Here is a 25,083-nt window from a genome sequence, read left to right as displayed (position 1 = left end):
TCTGGAATCTTTGACACACATAATTTATTGCCTACGTATGTACTCTTGTAATTACAATGCATGAACAGTCGGTTATGTAAATGAAAGAGTTTTTCTATTTAAGGAATATATGAGCCGCTAAACACACGAAGAGGAAGTACATAAACACTTCCCCATTATTCATTAAACTCTCTCCAGAGATAAATTGACCAGACGTGGGTTGCCACTGAGGTTACCAATATGAGAGTACAGTATTGGTAATTCCCTAATGACCCACACGGTGAGATTGCCCCAACATAACAGGGCCATCTCTGCGCCGAACCCTTTTAGAAGTGACTACAATCTCGGATGCCGTGGTGTTCTAGTAAAGGTTAGGAATTCCAGTAGAGAGCCCATCTCTTCTGACTCTCCGTCTTCAAAGTAGTCTGAGGGTAAAGTTTCACTTAGTTTTAAATTACCTTTGACGTAGTCTTTCATCGTCTCCAGGAAAAATCTGGAGTCCTTTCAATGGCAAATTAAAGCCCATCTTGAATATTGCTTATAGTAGTCGTAGCATCCTCAGGATGGGCCCTTTTTAATCTCATTTTCTCGGCCAGTATCGCCTCCACAAGTGGGAGGGGACACACAAAGTTGTCGTAAATATTTGTGACCTTTAAAATTTGTGTCGTGATGTTGGTGACCCTGTCTCCCAATACACCAGTGGAATAAGGTTCCAATTTACCTAACATATCCAGACAGTCTCATGGTATGAGCCCCTCATATGCTGCTTCAACCTACACCGCTTGGCGGTCTAAATGTAAAGCATACAGAATCTCGGATTCTGGGCGTTTTTATCGTCACCGCTGCATAATATTGACTAAGATGGAGAACTTGATCAATATTATGCTCGCTGTTACTGATATAGCCACTTTTGTTCGTGCGAGTGTGACAGCGAAATCTGTGTCGTCCAGCTATCGCAATCAATCACAAAAACAATTTTGGCAAACAACACATCCCACAGGACTAATAACATATTTGTATTATAGTGATACCCCAAGTGGAATAAACAACAACAAAAAAAAAGAATGGTCGGCGGCAGAATAAATGGACGGAGAAATTCCGGTGGCAAACATATACGACTAGTATATACCACAACAAATCAAAGGGTTCTTTTACCCTGCGTCAAACATCACTTTCTGTCCCGTATTTTGAACTAGCCGCCCACCTCCCATTTGAAAACAGTATTCTCTATTGTACGGTAGCAAAGCTAGTCACCGGGTCGCATCACAGTGTGAATACGTACATATATAGATAGCAGAATAGATAGCAACTGGTGATGTTCTCTCTGCATATAAGCCAAGAGTTTTAAGAAGATCCAAGAAAGTGACAGTTGTGAAACCAGGTTGAAACGACTTCTTCCCCTCCTTTTATATTTAAGAAAAAGAGTTCAAGAAAGAAAAAAATAAAAAACTGGGAAAAAATCTGCTCTTGTCATTTTTGTTCAGGGATTGGAAGAAGGTCCCTGGCTTTATAACTGACAAGGTGCTTGCAAAGTTGTCCCGTAGGATATCGACTAGGAACGCAGGATTTTTCCGGAGTATACACAATTGAGAGAGTATGAGTTGGGTTGGGTTCAAGAAGGCGATAAATAGGGCTGGTAACAGTGTGATTGTGAAGAGCGTGGACAAGACGCCCGATAAGGAGTTCGACTTGGAGGAGCGGCGCTACAGGGTGTTGCAGAGGGCTGGTGACGAGTTGCAGAAGGAGGCGAAGGGGTACCTGGACTCGATACGGGCTGTGACTGCGTCGCAGGTGACCATTGCGGAGGTTATCTCCAGCTTGTATGACGACTCGAAGTATATCAGCGGGGGTGGGTACAATGTGGGGAACTACTACTTGCAAAGTGTGCAAGATTTTGATTCCGAGACGGTGAAGCAGTTGGATGGGCCGTTCAGGGAGACCGTTTTGGATCCGATCACCAAGTTTTCCTCGTACTTTAAGGAGATTGACGAGGCGATAAAGAAGAGAAGCCACAAGAAACAGGACTACGATGCTGCGAAGGCGAAAGTGCGTAGGATGATCGACAAGCCGGCGAAGGATGCGTCTAAACTGCCCAAGGCGGAAAGAGAGTTACAAATCGCAAAGGATATCTACGATAATTTGAACGACCAGTTGAAGATGGAACTACCACAGCTTGTGTCGCTACGGGTGCCGTACTACGACCCAAGTTTCGAGGCGCTGGTCAAGATCCAGATGCGGTTCTGTACGGAGGGGTACACCCGTTTGGCACAGATCCAGCAGTACCTGGACCCGCAATCGAGAGACGACTATGCCAATGGGTTGCTGGACGACAAGATCGCCGATTTGTTGAAACAGATGGCGACGCTGGATATATGTGCTCTTGGGTTCAAGTGATTGGGCAGACGGGGGCCCTCTTCGAGTACATTACGACTCCCCAGTAGTCTTTCTTTTTCTTTGTTTTATATGTAGTGACACTTGTAGTTAAAGATTTCTGGACTTTATTATGTGCGACAGCAACAGAGCTCTACGAGCTCTGTTGCGCGAGAGAAAAAAAATAGTACAACGTAGGAATATATGTGTATGTGTCAGGATGGCTATGAATGAGTGCGGTATGGTTACAGTATTAAAAAACGTCAAGTCATGAAGTGCAGTGCAAAGGATGAGAGGGGGTTGTAGTGGTGGCTTAGGAGGTCGGTTTCCTGAGATGCGAGTCCGTACAGCACTTCATCTCCCTCCCCCACTCGCTGTTCAAAATCTGCTTACCAGTGATCCTTCTGTGCGGCACCGGGTCCAGCATCGAGTATATGACGTTTCTGCACCTTGCCCTCTTGAGGTGTTCTATGGGTTCGTACCCGTCCTTCTCCCTTCTCCCCCTGAGGTACTTCATGTAGAAATGGTCGTCTTTCTTCGCTGCGTTCCACAGTTGCCTCCCTGTTCTCATAGCCATGTAGATGACACCACAGGCCCAGATATCCACTGGCCTTGGGTCGAACTCCTTGTGTGTGTACTCCTCCGGGGCGATATAGGGCGTGGACCCGCAGACGCCGCCGCTGAGGTGTATATCCTTCTCCCACGCCATCTTGAAACATTCGCTGTTCCCGAAATCGGTGATCTTGACGATCCCGTTTGATGTGAGAAGCAAGTTTTCAGGTTTCAAGTCTCTGTGACAGACGCCCATGTCGTGCATGTACACGACGCCTCTGACTAGTTGTTTGAAGAAACAGTCTGCCTCCATGTACTCCAGTTTCCCGAACGCAATGATGAGTGTGAACAGGTCGCCACCAGCACAGTACTCCATTACTTCACAGTAGTCGCCCTTCGCGTCCTGGAAGAGGTCTAGGGTGGCGACGATATTTGGATGGTGCAATGAGGAGGAGATACAAAACTCGGAGGTGAGTCTCTTGGAGTACTTGTCGACTGGTTCTGAGCTCTTCCTTTTGAATTCCTTCACTGCAAACAGTTTCTCCCCCTCCATTTTACTCATGGGTTTCTTGTGACATATCCTGACCACCCCGAAGGCGCCTTTACCTAGCACCTCCTGACACCTGCCGTACTTCTCCGCAAACGACCTCGAGTCCTTCTGTTCCACTGGTGCCGGTGCCGCACCCGGGACTTTACTCCTCTTGAGGGGTTTCTCCTCACCGACGTTGGACGCGCCACTAATCGGGTGGTCCCCCCTCGCGTTCCTATCACTGTTCTGTTCCAGTTGTTTGACCAACCCGGAGATCAGAGTGGGAGGGTAGTTAGCGGTTCTACTTGCCGCTTTCCCACCTTGTATGATGTCGGGCACTGCTGATCTCGCCTCGTTCCTCAATTTCTGCGCACCGACCATATTCTTCAACATCGAGGTCAATTTCTCCTGTCTCTTTGCGTTCTTCAAATGGTGTTCGTGTCTCCCATTTTCGAACACGATGAACCTTTTACACTGTGGAGACGCTTTAGCATTGGGGACCGAAATATCTACTAGCGACCCATTGGGCGAAGTCGTGACACTTGTTGGACTCTGCACTGGGTTGATGGTAGCGGGCGGTGGTGGTGATGCCTTCTTCCTCTGCTGAGTCTTCTTGGGGGCCTTTGAGGAAGTGTTTGAACCCAGGGATGCTGTCGACGACGAGGACAAGGATTTCGGGGTCAAATTGTTATCTATCTTTTTGGACAGAGAGAGTACGGATGAGTTAGAGTGAGTGGGTGAGACGGCTCTCAACTCACTCTCGATACCGCCAATATAAAAACTCCCCTTTTGCAAGGGGGAACCCAATTTGGGGGACCCTGACCCTTGAGCGTTCGAATTATTGAGTTTCTTCGCGGTGTCTGTGGTGGTGCTCCCCGCGCCAAAGAATTTCTTCATCTTTGAAAGAGTGTTCTTTCTGGACACAGAGCCATCAGTATCGTTAGATGTTGGCATTGGGGGTGAAGAACAAAGAACAAGCCCAGCGAACTCTTGTTTAGTCAGCGAAACTTGCCTGTACCGGTAGAAACCTGGAGGTTGGTAGCTTGTGTTTCAGAATACTTTTCAAAAAATAGCCTTAAAAGGAGAGAAATGAGGAAAATAAGAATGGCCCGTGTGTGTGTGTTGTGCTGGTAGTAGACTTAACGTGTAATGCTGTGTGACGAAATGCAGACTTCCTGTGATGATCCTCCTGATATACAAAACAGAAATGAGAAGCAGCTGAAAAAATTGAACAAGCGAGCGAAGAAGAAGAGAAAAAAACAGAGAAAAACGGAAAACAGAAAACGGCGTCCCACCCGTCCCACCCGGGTAACCCACCCGGCCCTCGACCTGGTGCGGGGTTGGAATTTTGCAGTTCCGCCGGAGAAAAACTGCCCATCACGTGACTGCGGAACTGCACGTGATGGGATGGCCGAGTGCACGCTCTGCTCAACTTGTATGTGGGTAAATGTGCTGTGCCGTGTTTCCCCCGCCAGGTCTGGAATAGGGGCCGGCGCGCCCTCACCCGGCCGCAACCCCCCCCCCTCGAGACGGCCCCGCCACAGACACCGCCGCAGAGCGCAGCAGGAGCCGGACCCCGGCTGCGCAGATACGAGAGATGCCGCCCTGTGTTACCGCCAGCGTAGTGGTCTGGTGTAGCGTAGCGTATCAGCAGCAGTAGGGGGGTGCGGTATGCGTGATTTACAGCGGTTGTGGGGGCGAGGGGAGGCACGTTGTTTGTGTATATATAGAGGGGGGGGGGCGGCAGGGGGGTTCCAATTCCTCTTCTTCCCTCTCTCCTTCTTGCCTCGCACACAACAGCAGACACACCAGCTGCTGCCTCCGATATCTCTGTTCGACCCTCGCTTTGCGTATACGGATATCCAGGTATGTCGCCATCCTACCCAAGCACCACTAACGATATGATCACCGAGGAGCCGTCCTCTCCAAAGCAGATCCCGCGGCTCACGAGGAGACTCACCGGGTTCCTGCCCCAGGAGATCAAGGCGATCGACGCAATGATCCCCCTGCAGTCGAGGGCCCTGTGGAACAAGCACCAGGTCAAGAAGTTCAAAGACGAGCAGGACTTCCAGTCGCGGTTCGTGGACCACGTGGAGACCACCCTCGCGAGGTCCCTGTACAACTGTGACGACCTGGCAGCGTACGAGGCAACGTCCATGTCCGTGAGGGACAACCTGGTCATCGACTGGAACAAGACGCAGCAGAAGTTCACCACGAGAGACCCAAAGAGAGTGTACTACCTGTCCCTCGAGTTTTTGATGGGGAGAGCGCTGGACAACGCGCTGATCAACATGGAGGTCGAGGACGACGAGAAACACACCACGGGCGGGCCCCCATCTAGTGCCGGTTCCTCAGACCCGAAGAAACAGAACCCGAACTCTCGCGAGATGATCGGGGACGCGCTGGACCAGTTGGGGTTCAGACTGGAGGACGTCCTGGAGAAGGAACAGGACGCCGGGTTGGGGAACGGCGGGCTCGGGAGACTGGCCGCCTGCTTCGTCGACTCAATGGCCACGGAGAATATCCCCGCGTGGGGGTACGGGCTTCGCTACCAGTACGGGATCTTCTCGCAGAAGATCATCGACGGGTACCAAGTGGAGACCCCGGACTACTGGCTCAACTTCGGTAACGCGTGGGAGATCGAGCGTAACGAGGTACAGTTCCCAATTACTTTCTACGGGTACGTCGACAGGTCCGAGAAGGACGCGTCCACTTTATCCCCGTCGCAGTGGATCGGTGGCGAGAGAATCATCGCCGTCGCGTACGACATGCCCGTGCCAGGTTACAAGACCAGCAACGTCAATAATCTGAGATTGTGGCAGGCAAGACCCACCACGGAGTTCGATTTCGCCAAGTTCAACTCGGGGGACTACAGAAACTCCGTCGGGCAACAACAGCGTGCCGAGTCCATCACCGCCGTGCTGTACCCGAACGATAACTTCGAACAGGGCAAGGAACTCAGACTCAAGCAACAGTACTTCTGGTGTTCCGCCTCCTTGCACGATATCATCAGACGGTTCAAGAAATCAAAGAGACCCTGGTCAGAGTTCCCAGACCAGATCGCCATCCAGTTGAACGACACTCATCCAACACTCGCATTGGTCGAATTGCAAAGAATCCTGGTCGATTTGGAGAAATTGGACTGGCACGAGGCATGGGAGATCGTAACAAACACTTTCGCCTACACCAACCACACAGTCATGCAGGAGGCCCTCGAGAAATGGCCTGTTGGGCTGTTCGGACACTTGCTACCAAGACACTTGGAGATCATCTACGACATCAACTGGTTCTTCCTACAAGAGGTCGCCAAGAAGTTCCCCAAGGATATCGACCTGCTTTCCAGAATCTCCATCATCGAGGAGGCAGGGGCCGAGAGACAGATCAGAATGGCGTTCTTGGCCATCGTGGGGTCCCACAAGGTGAACGGTGTTGCCGAGTTGCATTCGGAATTGATCAAAAAGACAATATTCCACGACTTCGTCAAGTTCTACGGAGAATCCAAATTCACAAACGTCACTAACGGTATCACCCCAAGAAGATGGTTGAAACAGGCCAACCCTAAATTGACAGACCTCATCGCAGAGGCCATCAACGACCCACAGTTCAACTTCCTCTTGGATATGCCAAAGCTAACGGAAATGACCAAGTTCGCCGAGGACAAAGAGTTCCAGGACAAATGGGATAAAGTCAAGCAACACAACAAGATCAGACTCGCGGACTTGATCAAGAACTTGAACGACGGCGTCGACATCATCGACAGAGAACACATCAGCGACACCATGTTTGACATCCAGGTCAAGCGTATCCACGAGTACAAAAGGCAACAGTTGAACGTCTTCGGTGTCGTGTACCGTTACTTGGCCATGAAGACCATGCTGAAGAACGGCGTCCCCATCGAGGAAGTCGCAAAGAAGTTCCCTCGGAAGGTCTCCATCTTCGGCGGGAAGAGCGCCCCAGGGTACTACATGGCCAAACTGATCATCAAGCTAATCAACTCTGTCGCGGAGGTCGTGAACAACGACGCAGAGATCGAGAACTTGTTGAAAGTCGTCTTCATCCCAGAATACAACGTCTCCAAGGCAGAAATCATCATCCCTGCAAGCGACATCAGCGAACATATCTCCACCGCGGGGACAGAGGCCTCCGGTACCTCCAACATGAAGTTCGTCATGAACGGTGGGCTGATCATCGGGACCGTCGACGGTGCCAACGTCGAGATCACAAGAGAGATCGGCGAGGACAACATCTTCTTGTTCGGTAACCTGAGCGAGAACGTCGAGGACCTAAGATACAATCACCAGTACCACCCAACGGCCCTCCCAGAGGACTTGGAGAAAGTGTTGGACTACATCGAACAGGGCAACTTTTCCCCAGAAAACCCTCAGGAGTTCAAGCCAATCGTCGACGCCGTCAAGCAACACGGCGATTACTACTTGGTCAGCGACGACTTCGACTCGTACATCGCGACGCAGGAACTTGCCGACCAGTTCTACCACAACGACAGACGTGAATGGATCAAAAAATCTATCCTGTCTGTGGCAAACATCGGGTTCTTCAGCAGTGACCGTTGTATCCAGGAATACTCGGAAACGATCTGGAACGTGGAACCTGTCAAGGCCTGAATTTGACTGCAGGGGGGCGCCGTCTTTTTTCTATTTTTGCCTTACGGGCCTTCCTCGTTGGGTTGTTACTGGGAACCCTCGCTTAGATTATAAAGGGTATTTTCTCAAACATTTTATATATCTGTATGTGTATTACAAGTGTGTACTGGATAATAAACTTGTTACAAGTGCCTCTGACGTTGTGTCCCTTCACTTCGAAAGAAAAGCTGCCAAACTTATGCGTTTGAAAAAGAAAAAAAAACAAACTTACAGAGAGGCAAAACCAAAAAGCTTGTTGACACATTGAAAAATCTCCCGTTCCCTCCTCCAAGTCACACCACGCCACCTTCCACAGCATCAATGACTTCTGAGACAACAAACAAAGTCAACAGCAAACATTTCAAACCAAAGCCAAGGATCAAGGCTCTGTTCCAATATATCATTCTTTCCCTGCTGCTGATCGCTGCTGTTGAGTACTTCAAATATTCGACCAGAATCAACTACGAATGGTTCCATTGCACAATCGTAAGAGACCCGATCAGGGACTCCATGGGTGAGCCGTCCTCGGTGTTCAAACTGTCCGCCGTGGGGGGTCCAAGTTGCGACAAGAGAGGCGAACTAAAGACGATCATGAAGAGAATCGTCAGGGATTACGAACCAAACGAGGAAAACTTGTCCTTCTGCCTCATTGAAAACGAGAGCGTAAAGCCTATCCATTATCCATTGGGGGAAGTTAAGGGCGAAGCGGGTTACTGGGCTTACGTGGGCTATGATTCAGACAAGGAACTGGTGAAGGAGATGTGTAATGATGCCACTCTCTACCATTTATAGAATCGCATAGCAAACAGTCTGTATGGATATTAATACCTAGTATGTATTAATGTATACATATTGTTGAAATATACACTATATTTATCAAACGATCAGATCAAAGGATGCATTTATGGTATGATTTAGAGGCCCCTCTAGGTCAGATCAGGGCACAATCGTGTTTGCATCAGTATCGGGTCTCGAGTCCGCCTTCCTAGGCGACGATGCCGAGATGTCATTTTGTAGAGGTGTCGCCCCCATGGAGGGCGGGAAACCTGGGGTAGACGGACCAGGGCTGGCTGACATTGCCGCCAGATTCATAGCACTACTGTTCCTAACCAGATCAACGTTCAAGGCTGCACTAGAAGTTTGCGCCCCAGAAACATTGTACATAGGACACGTCTTATTCGTTCTGATGTGCCCGACTTGCCCACACGTAGCACAGCGCCTTGTGGTGTTCTTATTTTTGGTGACTTTACCGTTGCTGTCCACTTTCCTTCTGGTGCCTTGACGAGCAGCTCTTCTCTGCTGCGACTTCTCCAAATTGGCAAGCTCATTTTGTAGTAGCTTCTTTTGCATCTCCAACTCTTCCAGGTTATTAATGTTCGCTGCATCCTCCTCTAGTAGCTTATTCACGTCTAACTTGGCCTCTTTTCTTCTCTCCTTACCCTTTAGATAACCTTTAATGACTCTTGGATCACGTATCACGACAGTCTGCCTCTGTATAATACCGTTTGCATCCCTCGTTTTACGGATGATCCTTAGTATTTTGCCGTCCGCTGAACGGGTACGGACATGCGAGTTGGTTGGGTTCACCATATCCAAATCATCTATCTCTTCGAACGGATTTGTCACGCTCAGACTTTTTGCATGGGTATACCAAGTACGGGCAATCTCCTCGTTATACACTTTTTGCTGCTGGACAACATTGTAAGTGTGAGAATTCTGCTTACTACTACCTTTGTCAGCGCCAGGGGTCTCGGAATTAGACCTGACAAATCCACCCTTCATCGAGGTTTTCAGAAAAGAGAAACCTTCACCGCAACCAGTTGGGTCACCAGCACCATGAATTTGCACCATGGCACGCATTTGGGTTGAGTTGATGAAATTCCTAGTGATGTTCCAGGGCAAGAGTTCCTCTTCAAGCTTGAGCAACTTCTCATCAAAATTATAATTCTCATTGTCCTCCATGAATTGGAGTGCATGGCTCATGGACTCAACTTCTGAAATCTGCTCTGGAGACATCAGTTTTTTCGTGTTTTCGTTGTCCAGTAAGGGCTCGCCTTCCTTCAATTTCCACAAACCTTTATCTGGCCCGTCTCTTTGGTATTTCATAAACTCTTTGATCTTTTGCCTGTTTTGCCCGTAGTCTTGATCTGGGAAATGCTTTGTAATAGGCTCAATAGAGATAGCCCGCGCTGGCACTCTGTTTAAAATCCTATAGACAATCATTCTCAACCTGGTAGCCCTCATAGAGGTAACCTTTCTAGAATTTGGACCTGGAATTTCTTCAACAGGGAGAGTTTGGCCTACTGTGAACAGATGGTTGATATTTCTTAAGAAAAACCTGCTGTTAACGCCGTGCCCAGTACTTCTGACCATCAGGAAGTCAGTACCGGAAACCTCGTGCTTGAACACCGGTGCACGTATCATGTTATTATACAATGTTGGTACAATGTGCCCAGGTTCCACAAAACCAAAATTCCAAAATGGGGACTTATCCTGTACACCTAGAACATGTGTCTCACCAACAGAAAGTTTTGGGCGCAGAGTATCCTCTTCCGAAGTCTTTCTGTAGTAATTAATAAGCTTGTTAGCCATACCAAACTTCGAAAGAGCCAATGGTGTTTGTTCGGAGTACTCCATCAGGTATACAGGAGCCGTGTCTCCTACCGTTAGATCCTGGGATGTGCCAAATGATTCCTTGACATCTTTACCCTTGTCTCTCTTACGCTTACGTGTCTTCAATCTATTGAATGTAATCACACTACCATACTGTATTTGTTCACCAAATCTAGGCCTGTGGAAAAACCGTAGTTCGTTCCGCAGCAAGTTAACCTTGTAAAACGGCGACTGCAAGTTCGAAGCTGGTTTCGAGTGCTCTATATTCAAATTGGATATCGTAGCACGAATCTTTGGCTGGTGTGTATGTTTAAGGATTGCATAAGTGTGGTCATTCGAGATGTTGAATTTTTGCGATAGCAACTTATCAGTGCTCGGTATTTCTAACGCAGACGAATTCCAATGGCCCAGTTTTCTACTGGCAGTATTGCTGCCAGTAGGTTTGTTTAGTAACAAGAGTAACTTCTCATCGTTCATATCTAACTCTGCCACCTTTGCCGTGTGGAGTTTGGCGTCGACCAAGTCATGCGGATCCCAATCCCAATCTGATTCATTATCATCCAGCAAGTTGTTTTTGGTTAAGTCCTTAATTATGACTGACGGTGTCGGAGAGCTGGAATTATCAATTATCTTATCTTGATCCCAAGAATCAGTCGCTATCAGCAAGTCTTCCGGTATCGTTTTATTATCAGCCGGCCGTTGCTCCTCATTGTCGATATCCTCGCTTTGAAATCCATCGGGTGTCACATTCAATAGACTGTTTCTATGCTTCCTATTTTGTACTAGCGTTGAATAATCCACGGTATTGAATATTCTTTTCTGGTCTGGCTGTACTTTGATTTTCAAGTTCACTGGAAATAAAGGTTTTGGCTGCTTATGGAACACATCTCTATACCAAGGGTAAGGAAATTTTTTTCTATAAATGCACCTGTTCCACTTCATGATTTTACCCTTCTTAAAGTCAGGGAAATAATACTTCAGTAGCCTCCTCTCCCTATCGGCTTTATTTTTCATCTTCCTCTGTCTGATGGCTTCATCATTTACCGGCATTTGATGACTCGACGAACGACGCATCTGTCCCTCAGATAAACTTAGCTGCTGCTGCTGCTCATAATGAGGTCGTTGCCCGTCCCCCATATTAAATATGTCATAGGATGCCGCTGTATTGTCCATGAAAGTCATCGAAGTGTTGTCCATACCCATAAATAAAGCGTTATTTTCGTTTTGAAACACATCTTCATTTGCTCCTAGATTATCTCCATCCAAAGCTCTTTCGTCATGGGAAATAACGGCCATGAATTCTTCGCTATGTGTCCTGGGTCTACTGAAGTGATCATCCATCTTGACGTCTTGCATAGAATTTCCATTTTGAAAGTCCTCCATGACTAAATGAGAGGAACCATAGTCAATTATTGATGCGCTGGAGTCCACTGCCGTCATATGTTTCTGACCACTGCCGTTGCTACCACCATGCACAGCTCCTGGACCATCGATGTCCGGATCTTCCTCATCCGCTAGTTCGTCCTCATCCTCAAAGTCCACCGCGTCAGGTAAATGCTCTGTTGCTCCTTCGGCATCCTTCCCGTTGATGAACGAACCCACCTCCATGGACCCGAACTCTCCATTGAATATAGCGTCATAGGCCTCATCCTCATTTGTTAGATCGTTATTGGCGGAACTTTTGCTCGCTTTTTTCGCGTTAGAGGAAGGAGCTTTACTACCTGCCATTGATATCACACCACGCAGACCAGCTTCGAGCTCTCCTTGTGTATTCCCTGGCCGTAATATACCCTCTGTCCTACTGTCCTAATATCCTGTGAACAATCACTTGTTCGAATTTTCAATAAGAGAAACTAGGATGATCGTAGAACATGACATCCACACAACTAACATCAGGTCCGTTGATACCGCCTCGAGGTATACAATTGGGCAAGTACTTCCTGTACGGACGGCACTTGGACAGGTTCTTCTGGTATTTCATTCTCCACGGTTAAATTATGCGATTTCTGACTACCTTGGGGGATAATATTTTGGTACTTCGAGGTTGTAAGGGTGATCGGGTCGAAGGATTCGTCCAAGGTTTGAATTAGTCTGTAAGAATCGGAATCTTGAGGTACGACAATCTTCTCTGGCTTGACCAATTCAGTATCGGACTCTAAAATGCGGTTTAGTAACAATTTCTCAATAAAATTAACTGATGGGTTCTCGTCCAAGTAGACGAGACTTCCGTGCGCTTGTAGACAAAACGTGCGCAAGCTCTGTTGAATGTAGTCAGTGTGGTAGTTTTCCCAAGCGGCAATGTTTTCCTGTAAAAAGTAGATGTGATGCGAATTGATACACACGACATTTAAGGACAGTGTTAAAGGAGTCAATTTCTCGCGGCACATCTCCAGATACTGTAACCATTGCCTCTGGAAATCCTGGGCCCAGTCCAAAACCACATACCACCTCGTTATCTGTGAGCTGTCTTGCAGCGATGTGCCCAAGAGCGACTTCAACATCGGGAGCGAATCCCATCTGTCGTTCCTGAGTACTGTGTATAGTGCCAGTTCCGCACCGCTTCTGCCGTTACCGCTATCTTTATCGAGAACGAGATCGCAATACCCAAAGAGCCTTGATGCTCTTTCCCTTTGCTGCTTTTGGACAAATGGCGAGATCATCTTTTGGAATTCAACCAAAGTTTCTTCATGTGGAGATATTACAACAATGATTGGCTTGGCTTCCACTGGTTTCGAGTAGCCATAATTCAGCAACTCATCCCATGTGTTGCTCATTTTCTTGACCAGTTCCTCAGTGCTCGAGCCGCTTGCGATGGAGTTTGTTGATTTATATCAAAATTCGAGTGTTTCCTCGTTTTCAGCTCTCGAAGAACAAGATGCAATCAAAAATAGCCCGAAAACAAGATTTCTAATCCAAAGATAGATGGAGTCTATATGAAATTTATATGCACTTACATATGGCCTGCCCGAACCACCTATATCTCCTGACTTATAATCAGTAATCTGCGGAATTATACAGTCCAACGTCGACGGCTGCCTTGATGCCGCCGGGTGCTTTCGCATTCAGGGCACGAACCCGCTCCAGCTCGTTTAAGTACCCGTCCTCAACACCTGTAACGTAGTTTCCTGTGAATACACCGACTTCGAAATTTTGAATCTTTTCGGTCGTGCAACAGTCAACCAAGTCCTCTAACGTTTGGTAGATCACTTCATCACACCCTAAAGCTGTGGCGACCTCACTTTCACTCTTGTTGTATGCAATCAGGTTCTTGTTGTCGGTCAAATCGATACCATAAATGTGATTGTATCTGATTGCGGGAGCGGCGGATGCAAAGAAAACCTTCTTGGCACCGCATTCTCTGGCCATGTTAACAATTTCGATCGAAGTAGTACCTCTCACAATCGAATCATCAACAATCAACACATTCTTCCCTCTGAATTCGGAATCCATAGCGTTCAGTTTTCTCCGCACAGAGGAGACACGCTCTTTTTGATTTGGCATGATAAAGGTTCTACCGACATATCTGTTCTTAACAAAACCCTCACGATATGGCTTCCCTAGAGTGTTCGCACACTGCAAGGCACATGTTCTCGCTGTGTCAGGGACAGCCATCACGACATCGACCTCATCCGCAGCCAGACGTCTTTTGATGTTTTCAGCCAGTTTGACACCCATGGCCAATCTTGTATGATAAACGGAAATCCCATCCAGGACACTATCCGGCCTGGCAAAGTAGACGTATTCAAAGAGATCAGGTCTGTAAGAGTTGATAGGAACAACCTGTTTGAATTCAGGTGGCCCTGCCTTTGGATCCTTTGGAATGATTACTGCCTCACCAGGAAGCAAATCACGGAATTTACTAAAATTGTGGGCTTTGAGTACAACACTCTCAGAAGCTAGCATGTAATCTTTCGTCCCATCTGCGTTTTCCCTCTCACCGAAAAGGAGCGGTCTGATCCCATTAGGGTCCCTAAACCCAAACATGGCAAACCCTGCCAGCATACCAACACAGGCATACCCACCGCGACACAGTCGATAGACACCTTCCAAAGCATGGAAGACATCTTCGTTGTTAACCCTGTACTTGTTATGTTTTTCCAGTTCGGCTGCAAATATGTTCAAGAGAAGTTCAGAATCGCTGTCAGTATTTATATGCCTATGGACGTCCTCATCCATGTATCTGTTCAAGGAGACTGTGTTCACAAGATTACCATTGTGTGCCAAATTAATCCCGTACGGACTGTTAACATAGAATGGCTGGGCCTCGGAGTTGGCAGATGACCCTGCAGTAGGGTACCTTAAATGACCGATCCCCATCGCACCAGAGAGCCCTGCCACCCTGTTCTGTGTAAAGACGTCTCTAGCCATACCGTTACCCTTACATTGGTAGATCCTACCACGTTCACCACACGTCGCAATACCGGCGGCATCTTGGCCTCTATGCTGTAAGAAGATACACCCATCGCACAACTCTGGGGCCACAGGACGATTCTGATCAGCCAACACTATACCTAATATACCACACATCGCTCCTCTTTTTTCTTGTACGCTGTTCCACTGTGATAGTACCAGTAGGAATACAGGTGTATACACTTAGTAAACTGGTATGGAAGGAACTGAGAAACGGTAACGATGGTGATGCGGGCCCTATTTTATAATATTAATCACAAATGATTCCGACTCTTCGTTTTTTATTTTTTTCTCGGAAATCAATTTCTCGAGACGGAGTCAGCATCCACGTGAGGGAGTAGTCAATCCGATGCAAAACTACTGAGCAGTGCAGTCTTCGCCCGGCGACAGTTGCGAGTCCGCTTCAGAGCTGTCCAGTCCCAACTCCTCCTCAATAACTTCAAGGTTCTCCTGGATGTCCCATAGATCTTTGTACAGTGAGTGGTCCCTTGCGAGTAGCTCGGTGTGTGTACCCTCCTCTTTGACGGACCCGTCTTCCAGCACTATGATCTTATCTGCGTCAGCAATTGTTCTGAGACGATGCGCGATGTAAATACTCGTCTTGCTTCCTGTCTTAAAATTTGCACGAATAGTCTTTAACAAGTTTTGCTCTGTGTGGGTGTCCAGAGCACTCGTTGCTTCGTCGAAAAACATGATATCTGCGTTCTTCAGGAGAACACGGGCAATTGCTAATCGCTGCTTTTCCCCACCACTGATCATGAGTCCTCGCTCACCGACTATGGTATCCGTACCTCTGGAAAGCTTACTGATCAGGGGAGAGAGATGTGCCTTTTCTACAGCAGCCCAAACTTCCTCATCCGTAGCGTCTATTCTCCCAAATCGAACATTCTCCCATATGGTGTCATTAAATAATGGGGTATCTTGCGGTACGACACCAATTACTTTTCTTAAAGAGTCCAAATCTATTTCCTTCACGTCAATACCGTTAATCAATATTCTACCTTCTTGTGGGTCGTAAAATCTGAATACCAACTTGAGAATCGTGGATTTCCCACTACCCGAGGGTCCCACAATGGCAATCTTCTTTCCCGCTGCTATGACAAAGCTTGCATTTTTCAAAATGGTTCTATCAGGTTCATAACCAAAGGTAACATTTTCAAATCTGATTTCAAAGGGCTTACCGTCAGCAGGAAGCATTTTAGGTTGCTCTACGTTCTTAATGACTACCTCGTTGCGTCTCAGCTTGAATAAGGATTCCATGTCAATCAGTGATTGTTTCAACTCACGGTAGACACTCCCAAGAAAGTTGAGAGGAACGGATAGCTGAAACACCAACTGATTAATTAGGACCAAATCACCAACAGTCAAATTACCACCCAAGATACCAGTACATCCCATGTACATCATTGCTGTTAGTGCTGAAGTGAAAATCAGATTTTGTCCTGAGTTGAGAAACGCCAACGATTGCGAGACTTTGATTTGGGCATCCCTATACGTCATCAATGCATTATTGTATTTGGATGCCAAATATGACTCGTTATTGAAATATTTAACAGCCTCAAAGTTGATCAACGAGTCCAGGGCGATGCTGGCACCTTTATTATCTGCCCTATTCGCCGACCTTCTAAATTCTGTTCGCCATGCGGTCGTTCGGATTGTAAATATCGAATACAACATCATTGTTAAGAATGTAATCCCCGCGAATTGGGCACCGAACTGATGTGTCAATATACCACAAACGACAGATATCTCAAAACTGATGGGGATGATATGGAACACCATTGCGCTAAGAACGTAGGAGATACCCTTTGTACCTCGGTCCATTGCACGTGTCATACCACCTGTTTGTCGCGTTAAATGCCAACCCAAATCGAGTTTCATTAGGTGTTTGAAAGTTTCTAGCGATACGGTTCGAATGGCATTTTGAGCTACTTTGGCAAACACTGCATTCCGTAGTTCTCCGAACAAGACCGCACCAAACCTTGCGACACCATACGAAAGAACAGTCATCGCAATTGCAGCTGGTAAAGCCACAGTAGCATCAGACCAATCAACATTCATAGAGTCCACAGTCTGTTTAAAGAAGAATGGAACCTGGACATTCAAAACCTTAGCACCTATAAGCAAAGACAAAGCAATTAACACCCTACTTTTTACTTTATTATTACCCGATGGCCAAATGTATTTGAGCAGGTCTCTTAGAATACGTAATTCCGATACCGAAGGTATTGTTTTGCTAACTGACTCTGAAATTTTCTTACTTGTTGGGGCCGCTGGTCCCTTTTTGATAGTTTTTTGTCCTGCGTCTTCAGAATCGACACCTGTATCTCTTTTCATGTGTTGGTAATGTTGTATGGTTCCGAAACGAAATTGTGAAACAACACTAGAGCTCAGAAGTCTCGCTCTAGGGACATTTTTCAAGGTGAAACTTGATCTGGATGGCATCAAGTTATTTCTTAAAACAATTCGCCCATGACCAGTGAGACCATTGCGAAGTCCCAAATGAGACAAGCTACTCAATCCTCGCATGGCCTGCATCGTCAGACAAAATCAAATATACGACTACTGAGAAGTAAAAACGACCGACACAAGGGGAGAAAGCACGCTCAAAGGCCAGTTAACAAACACAGGACGCCCCAAAGTCCACACATTCTTCTCTGCTTCAAAGAGAGAGCGTCGACAAAAAGTTCACGTCTTTTTTTTCTTATTCAGTCACTTTCAAAATCATGGGTGTCGTATAGAAAAGACCATCAAGGCAAGTGCGTAATGAGTAGCGCGCTCCATCCCATCCAGTGCTGTTTTGGTTATATGCAATTTGTACAGTAAACTATTATGAAACACCTAATCAACTGAAATGAGATGTGAAGTGCCTTTGGAATAGCTTGTGGCATCTAATTCTGTAAAGAGATGTGTTGCACCTTTCCCTGTGACACTAAGCTCTTTGGGAGCCACTTTCGGAAGACCGACAAATCTGCCCGGCCATATACTAACTGAAGATGCTTTTGGATAAAGCGATCTATTTGAGAACGCCTGCATTTCCCCGTATAGCTGCTCTCTTTTGGTAGCATAACCAACTGCTGCCCAGCTTCCACCTTGCTCAAGGCCCGCAATGATCAAATACTGATCAGCCAAGTGCTTAGAAAACTTGTTCCAATATGGCGGTACTCTACTGCGAATTCCTTCTATTATAAATGCCCTATACGATCTCAACACTAACTCTTTTGTGTTACTATCCTTTTCCCAGGTGCGAATGTGGTGACGCAGTTCATTACTTGCTAACTTGACATATTTCCACCCTGATCGTATCAACCAAAACATATGATATACCGCCAATGAAAACCGCATGTACAGAAGTACCCGAAGGAAAAGTGTGGGAACTATTATCAAGAATAAATTTGCCAAGTAACCTATTCCTCTGAGAACCGCTGAAAGCATAGCGTTGACACACAAGCGCACTTTTGTCCTGTTATCTATTGATTGTTGGTTTTTGTTTTTGAATGTATAATGGTTAACCTACATTTTGTGACACTATTACCTAAGTACTGTAAAAAGCTCTTTGAAAAAAAGGGGGGGTATTCAAGTTCGAGAATATACAATATGTCTTGAATATATATTAAATACAAGAATGTTAAAACGCGAAGTCCCAAAATTACTTTTTCGTAGAGAGATCCTTGATATCACTCTCACATCTGTCGATTACCTGGCTACTGGCCTTGATTTTACCAGATAGGTAATCCAATCTTGACTTGAACAGCTTTTGATCAGCGATTTTACCCAGCGGTTTCAATTCCTCTTCCCATTTCTTGATGCGGCCGGTTTCAAAAGCCACTACTCTAAGCAAGTAACGTGTCTTTAGAACCACATGCAGCTCATCGTCTTGAACCAGGTAGCTGAATGCAGCCCTGAATAGAGGTTTGGCAGGCCTGATTTCTTCCAAAACACCCCTGTTCCTGGAAACACTAACGAGGCCGTTATTTTCCAGTTGGATTACACCAAGTTCAGGGGCAGCTTTGAACAATGGTTTAAACACGATATCCTTAAACGAGATCACGGGGGTTTTGCTCAACATTTCAATCAATTCCCATGCCTGTGCACTTTGGACCCCATCAACTTTGTCGCTTAAGAATATTTGAGTGATTTGCGCAGAAGCCTGCTCGACCATTTTTTCCAGTGCCTTTAATGGATCCTCCCCCGATTTGACTCTGCGAACAAAGGCCTGTAGATCGAGCATTCTACCTCCTAGTGGATCCAGTGCCTCATCAATCTCCTCTATTACTGAGGGATTCAAATCAGGGACGGTTTTCTCATCTTTCGATTTGTCCTGGATCTCATGATGGTCCTCTAATTGGGATAAAACGTACTTCTTGGCGCTGAGTTTCGTGGCGTCTGAAAGGATTAGCGTCTTGAACACTTGATTTGGGTAAGACTCAGATAAGATCTCATCTGACGCAATAGTTTCTGTCAGGAATATAACATGAGCAATATTCATTTGGACCAACATAGCCGCCCAGTCCGCCAGCTCTTTGTAGACAAATGCATTCATGTCTGATTTTCCAGCGAACCTATCAATGACAATTACTGGCTTAGCCTCTGGATGCTGCTGCAAATAATCCTCTTCCTTGATATTTACCACTTCATTATTTTCAGTAACGTTCTGCTTGTAACCCTTCAAGGCAATCCGTCTTACAGCTAGTAAAGAGGTGGTTAGCATATTTCTAAACTGGGCTTCCTTCGACTCAGAAAGACCGGTTTTCTGACCAGTTAAACCTTGTACCATCAAGTCAATAATAGTAGTGAAAGAATTAATCCAAGGGAAAATTGGGAAATAGCCCAATTCATTGGCAACGCTTTTCAAAAATTTTGAATCTGTTCTCGATTTAACAATACGATCACAGTCAAAATACAAGACATTATCACGTTCTCTCAAGGTATGTTCCATCACCAATTCACGTTTTCCAGAGCCTCTTGGCCCTCTAATCACCACAAAAGTGTTTGAATTTTCTTCCAACCACATTTTCAAATCTTCAACCCTTTCTACACGTTCGCCCCACAAATGAATCATTGGGTGCTCGGCTCCGTGACCGGTCCAGTAACTTTTGAATTGGGTTACAGTAGAGTTCGTGAAGTTCTTCAATTTCTTCACCCAGTAGTTTTCTGTGGAAAAGGAATACCTGTGAGTAATTTTCTGTTCAATGGAAAACTCTCTAATCGGATCAAAAATAAGAACAGCGACGATGGAGAGCAAAGCAAAAAATACAGGTACTGCGATTCTTGTGTGGTTGACAAAAAAGCTAGTCACAAAGGGAGTCTTTTTTACTTTTTCGTATTGGATGTGCACAACGGTGTTGTTTATTTCCATCCCGGACACACAGTTTTTGGCACAGATTGCACCCCGGTACGATCTGTATCTTACTTTGGCAAAATTTTCAGTGTCTTTCGGTGGGTATATATCGATTATAGTGCCGTACCTTCTAAACAGTAGGTACATTTCTTCCTCGGTCAACGATGGGCCTTGGAATTTGACAATAATAGTCTTGTTAGGAATTCTCCTCAGATCTTCTATCCAAGGAGAACCCTTAACAGGGAAGGCAGCTATTGTAGTGAAGAAGGAAAAAGGACTCTTTGACGATTCATTTGCCGTGTTTTGCGAAATCATTGAATTAACTTCTGCCAAAGTGTACTGACGGGGAACCAAAAAAGTAGCGAAAACCCCACCGTCTCTTTTGACGGGAATGGAAGATTGTAATTCAAGTCCAGGGATGGGTGCACTTCGAGGACTTGCCAAACGGACCAGTCTGGATCGTATGGCCTCCCGCGATTGATCTACAAATAAAGAGTTGTACCACAGCAACGGATTCCAAACTGACAGTTCCCGTGGGTACACATTGTCAAAATACACCAAAGTTTCCCTCTCAGACTTCAGGATGACACCTGTATTTGTAGCCGTGTTGGATTCCCCAACCTGTTCATCCTTCGCCTGGATCTCGCTTGAAACAAACCGATTTGCTCGGCATAAACTCAGTCTTGGGGAACCCAAGCTTCGAAAGCGCAAAGGTCCTGTTCTCAAGCCACTTAACCTATTCAGAAACATGCGTTTTTGGATGATGGAGTCTCTGCAGAATCTGTGCCTGCCTCTCTCTTCCGTTATCCCCTTCCCCAACTCCAAGTTCACGTGGTAAGAAAGGGAATTCTGTCTTTTTATATATTTTATCAAGCAAACCAAAATACTATCAAGGGTAGCATCGAAAGGTATCAAGAGCAGATCGGAGGCAAAAACCAATAAGGGTTCAAAAAAATGGAAGCTGAGCGAAATATTATTGGAACGATCCTTGAGGAACCTGTTGAGATTGGCGAAGCGTTTGAAGTTGTGCTACCTGAATTTGAGGACCAAGAGACACTTCTGGAAGGTAAATTTACTTGGGCACTCACAGACTGGTACGCTCTGACCGAGCCTAAGTACTATTCTCCAAGAGTACAGATTGGAGACTTCCAATGGGATGTTTTGCTATTCCCATTCGGAAATCACAATAAGGGGATTGCTTTTTATTTGGCACCTCATCCATCTGATGTTACAGATGGAGAAGGAGATCAGTCGCGTCCACCAAACCCAGATTGGCATTGCTGTGCACAATTTGCAATTGCCATTTCAAGGCCTAAGGACGACGCACACACTTTTTACAGCAATAAGTCTCATCACAGGTTCAACAGTGGGGACACCGACTGGGGATTTGCCAATTACATAGACTTAAACGCCCTAAAGTACCCTTCTAAGGTAGCTCCTAAATCGTATCTGAATGAGGGCTGTCTGAATGTTACCGTATACGTCAGGATCCTTAAGGATCCTACAGGTGTATTATGGCATAACTTTATGAATTATGATTCCAAAAAAGTGACAGGATACGTTGGATTTAAAAATCAGGGTGCAACTTGCTATTTGAACTCTTTGCTGCAGTCCTACTTCTTCACCAAATATTTCAGAAGGTTAGTGTATGAGATACCTACTGATATGGACAGTCCTAACAATAGTGTTCCCTTGGCCCTCCAAAGGGCGTTTTACCAGCTACAGGTGTCGAATGAGCCACTCGACACCTTGGAACTGACACGATCTTTTGGCTGGGACAATGGCGATGCATTCACACAGCACGACGTACAAGAGCTGAACAGAATATTGATGGATCGATTGGAAAATAGAATGAAGGAAACTCCAGTGGAAGGGAAGTTGAATGAGCTTTTCGTCGGAAAGATGAAAAGTTATATCAAATGTATCAATGTTGATTATGAGTCTTCTAGAGTGGAAGACTTTTGGGACTTACAATTAAATGTCAAGAATCTGAAGGGACTTGAGGAATCTTTTTCGAATTATATTGAAATTGAGCTGATGAATGGCGAGAACCAATATGCAGCACAGGACTACGGACTACAAGATGCTGAGAAGGGGGTAATTTTTGAATCTTTCCCGCCGGTCCTTCATTTGCAACTTAAAAGATTTGAGTACGACTTCAACTACGACCAGTTAATCAAAATTAATGATCGGTACGAGTTTCCGGAAACAATCGATGTTTCACCCTATATCGAAAAGGGTAGCGAGCAATTGAGTAACAAAGAAGCCTGTATTTATAACCTACACGGTGTGCTGGTACACGCAGGGGATATATCAACAGGTCATTATTATACCATGATTAGGCCTGGGGTTAGTGATGAATGGTATAGGTTTGACGACGACAAAGTGTGGAGAGTGACGAAGAAGCAAGCGTTTGACGAAAATTTTGGACTGGATAGATTGATTGACGATCAGATCCGCAATATGACGAGAGAGCAATATCAGGATTACATATTAGCTCGTCATACAAGTGCTTACATGCTGGTCTACCTACGCAAAGACAAAGAACAGGAGCTCCTACAGCCTGTTTCGGACGCAGATGTCCCAGCCCATATTCTTGAGCGGGTCGGTAAAGAGATAGAGGAGAAACAGCAACATGAAAAGGAGGGGAGAGAGGCACACTTGTACTGTACCATAAGAGTTCATACAATAAAGAACTTCATTCATTATGAGGGACTTGACACGTTCCCAAATGAAAACTTCAAGTTTTCATATGAAGATCGTAATGATGGAAGAGAACAACCTTTAACCATTAAGGTTGAAAAATCTATCAATGTGAACGACCTGTGTGATGATATTAAGAACGAACTGGGAATTCCAGTAGATCGCGATGTAAGGTTTTGGAAAATGGCTTCGCGTCAAAACAACACTATCAGGGTCGCTGAACCTCTCGCTTCACCTGATAAAAATATTAGGCTAGAGGAAACTTTGGAACAGAATGTTGAAGAATCCTTTTCATACTTTGATCTTTTTGTCGAGGAGCCTTACTTGGAACTAGAATTTTTGAACCAGCTCAAAAAAACTACTAAGTCTTTGAAATTTGATGATAAATTGGATGATGAACTCATTGATGAGTTGAGACGCAATTTATTAGAATATGTGGGTATAGATGATATACCCAAAATACAGGAACCATCAACACACAATCTAATCTTTATCAAGGGTTTTGATGTTGACAAACAAAAATTATTAGGTTTAGGTCACAAAATCATCACGCCATTACAAACAATTGACGAGTTAAAAGTGATCTTATCTGAGCTTCTTGGTCTTTCGGATACAATCCAATTTCGTGAAGAGATTAATATGGGGAACTCACTGGATATTCCCGATGGTTGCCAGTTCTGTACTGCAGAAATTTCAACAGGAGATATAGTATCTTTTGAAATACCAGGTTCCAGCAACGTGCCTGATGATGTTTTCCCATTTCATCCTACCATTGGTGAGTTCTATACCTATCTCGAACACAGAATAAAACTAAGGTTTAGCAAGGCCGCGTATTCTGGTGAGGAGTATGTTGCAAAGGACTCCCCAAGCAAAACGTTCGAGATATGGGTATGTGCGTATATTGCATATGCGGATCTGGCCAGAATTGTTGGGCAGTTCATAGAGGTTGATGCGGCTTACCTGAAACTTTTTGCGCTTTACAGTAACGGTCGCTACGCTTTGAAATCGAATTCAATTTTGAATGAGTTTTTGATCAAAGATTTCAATTGCTACATGATTCCTCCGTTTGAGTACGAGGTTTTATCTATTCCTTTGGTAGAATTTGAACATTTACGTCCCATTAAGTTTTATTGGTTGAGCAACAGCTACATTCACTTCCAGTGTTTTGAGTTCGAGATTCCTGTCATGTGCTCCGTAGACCAGTTTCTAAAGAAATTACAAGCAAAACTTTCCCTATCAAATGAGGATAAAGATAACGTTTTACTTTGGACAAATAACAATTTTAAATTTCAGTCAGTCCTAGAACCCGATACTGCGTTCAAACAAATCCCAAAATCAAGTTTAATATTTGGTCGTATCCTTCCTGCTGAGCTGGCCATCCACCAACAAATTACCGGCGCAAATCGAACAGATTCTGATAATGACCGTGATGGTTTGGCATCACCTGACCAGGACGCTAGTTTAAGTAGTGGCTCGCTACAAAGTAACCAAGTAGGTAAACTAGTTGTTGTGACACAGTTCTTTAAGGATTTAGAAAACCGACATGGTATTTCATTTCTGTTTAATCTGGTTCCTGGAGAACACTTCCCAGAAACAAAGGAAAGACTGCACAATAAATTCGGTTTGGGGCAGAAAGAGTTTGCAAAGATCAAACTGTCTGTAATTTTAGTTTCCGGTCATAGAACATCCGTCAAGCCATTGACTGGTGCGTACACACCTGAGGAATTAAAAAGAATTGTTCTTTATGACAAGATGAACAACTGGGATGGTATTCTTATGGACCACCCAGATAGGTTGAGGTCGCACGCAGGCGGGGATCGACCAATGTTTATTAAAAACTGATGCAAACTACAAAAAATGCTGATTAACGTACTTTTAGCGAAAGATAACAGAAACATAACAAATAAAATCCAGAGAGTACAACCCCACTACAAGTATATATAAAA

The 25,083-nt window shown here is 45.4% G+C and overlaps 11 protein-coding genes across 11 annotated transcripts; 4 read left to right on the top strand and 7 right to left on the bottom strand.

The window, feature by feature from the left end:
• Window positions 1-1,575: 1,575 nt before the first annotated feature.
• KNAG0E01400 (BAR domain-containing protein) lies at window positions 1,576-2,373 on the top strand (the record flags this gene model as incomplete). Its single annotated transcript, XM_022608124.1, has 1 exon — window positions 1,576-2,373. The coding sequence occupies one exon, from the start codon at window positions 1,576-1,578 to the stop codon at window positions 2,371-2,373; it is 798 nt and encodes a 265-aa protein (XP_022464651.1).
• A 289-nt stretch (window positions 2,374-2,662) lies between these two features.
• Window positions 2,663-4,384, bottom strand: SAT4 (serine/threonine protein kinase SAT4; the record flags this gene model as incomplete). Its single annotated transcript, XM_022608123.1, has 1 exon — window positions 2,663-4,384. One exon carries the CDS (start codon window positions 4,382-4,384, stop codon window positions 2,663-2,665), a length of 1,722 nt encoding a protein of 573 aa, XP_022464650.1.
• A 914-nt stretch (window positions 4,385-5,298) lies between these two features.
• Window positions 5,299-8,052, top strand: GPH1 (glycogen phosphorylase; the record flags this gene model as incomplete). Its single annotated transcript, XM_022608122.1, has 1 exon — window positions 5,299-8,052. The coding sequence occupies one exon, from the start codon at window positions 5,299-5,301 to the stop codon at window positions 8,050-8,052; it is 2,754 nt and encodes a 917-aa protein (XP_022464649.1).
• A 339-nt stretch (window positions 8,053-8,391) lies between these two features.
• Window positions 8,392-8,862, top strand: LIP1 (sphingosine N-acyltransferase subunit LIP1; the record flags this gene model as incomplete). Its single annotated transcript, XM_022608121.1, has 1 exon — window positions 8,392-8,862. The coding sequence occupies one exon, from the start codon at window positions 8,392-8,394 to the stop codon at window positions 8,860-8,862; it is 471 nt and encodes a 156-aa protein (XP_022464648.1).
• Window positions 8,863-9,006: 144 nt separating this feature from the next.
• TAF1 (histone acetyltransferase) lies at window positions 9,007-12,411 on the bottom strand (the record flags this gene model as incomplete). The annotated part of the gene is made up of 1 exon (XM_022608120.1): window positions 9,007-12,411. One exon carries the CDS (start codon window positions 12,409-12,411, stop codon window positions 9,007-9,009), a length of 3,405 nt encoding a protein of 1,134 aa, XP_022464647.1.
• Window positions 12,412-12,575: 164 nt separating this feature from the next.
• DYN3 (dynein light intermediate chain) lies at window positions 12,576-13,457 on the bottom strand (the record flags this gene model as incomplete). Its single annotated transcript, XM_022608117.1, has 1 exon — window positions 12,576-13,457. One exon carries the CDS (start codon window positions 13,455-13,457, stop codon window positions 12,576-12,578), a length of 882 nt encoding a protein of 293 aa, XP_022464646.1.
• Window positions 13,458-13,677: 220 nt separating this feature from the next.
• On the bottom strand, window positions 13,678-15,210 carry ADE4 (amidophosphoribosyltransferase; the record flags this gene model as incomplete). The annotated part of the gene is made up of 1 exon (XM_022608116.1): window positions 13,678-15,210. The coding sequence occupies one exon, from the start codon at window positions 15,208-15,210 to the stop codon at window positions 13,678-13,680; it is 1,533 nt and encodes a 510-aa protein (XP_022464645.1).
• A 240-nt stretch (window positions 15,211-15,450) lies between these two features.
• On the bottom strand, window positions 15,451-17,538 carry ATM1 (ATP-binding cassette Fe/S cluster precursor transporter ATM1; the record flags this gene model as incomplete). Its single annotated transcript, XM_022608115.1, has 1 exon — window positions 15,451-17,538. The coding sequence occupies one exon, from the start codon at window positions 17,536-17,538 to the stop codon at window positions 15,451-15,453; it is 2,088 nt and encodes a 695-aa protein (XP_022464644.1).
• A 396-nt stretch (window positions 17,539-17,934) lies between these two features.
• Window positions 17,935-18,528, bottom strand: KNAG0E01310 (uncharacterized protein; the record flags this gene model as incomplete). The annotated part of the gene is made up of 1 exon (XM_022608114.1): window positions 17,935-18,528. One exon carries the CDS (start codon window positions 18,526-18,528, stop codon window positions 17,935-17,937), a length of 594 nt encoding a protein of 197 aa, XP_022464643.1.
• A 214-nt stretch (window positions 18,529-18,742) lies between these two features.
• YME2 (Yme2p) lies at window positions 18,743-21,184 on the bottom strand (the record flags this gene model as incomplete). Its single annotated transcript, XM_022608113.1, has 1 exon — window positions 18,743-21,184. One exon carries the CDS (start codon window positions 21,182-21,184, stop codon window positions 18,743-18,745), a length of 2,442 nt encoding a protein of 813 aa, XP_022464642.1.
• A 204-nt stretch (window positions 21,185-21,388) lies between these two features.
• Window positions 21,389-24,979, top strand: UBP15 (ubiquitin-specific protease UBP15; the record flags this gene model as incomplete). The annotated part of the gene is made up of 1 exon (XM_022608112.1): window positions 21,389-24,979. One exon carries the CDS (start codon window positions 21,389-21,391, stop codon window positions 24,977-24,979), a length of 3,591 nt encoding a protein of 1,196 aa, XP_022464641.1.
• Between the last annotated feature and the right edge of the window lie 104 nt (window positions 24,980-25,083).

Source organism: Huiozyma naganishii, chromosome 5 (assembly GCF_000348985.1).
Source record: "Huiozyma naganishii CBS 8797 chromosome 5, complete genome".
Lineage (NCBI taxonomy): Eukaryota > Fungi > Ascomycota > Saccharomycetes > Saccharomycetales > Saccharomycetaceae > Huiozyma > Huiozyma naganishii.
The sequence above is the reverse complement of the archived record's forward strand: the minus strand, read 5'-3'. Positions and strand labels throughout refer to the sequence as shown.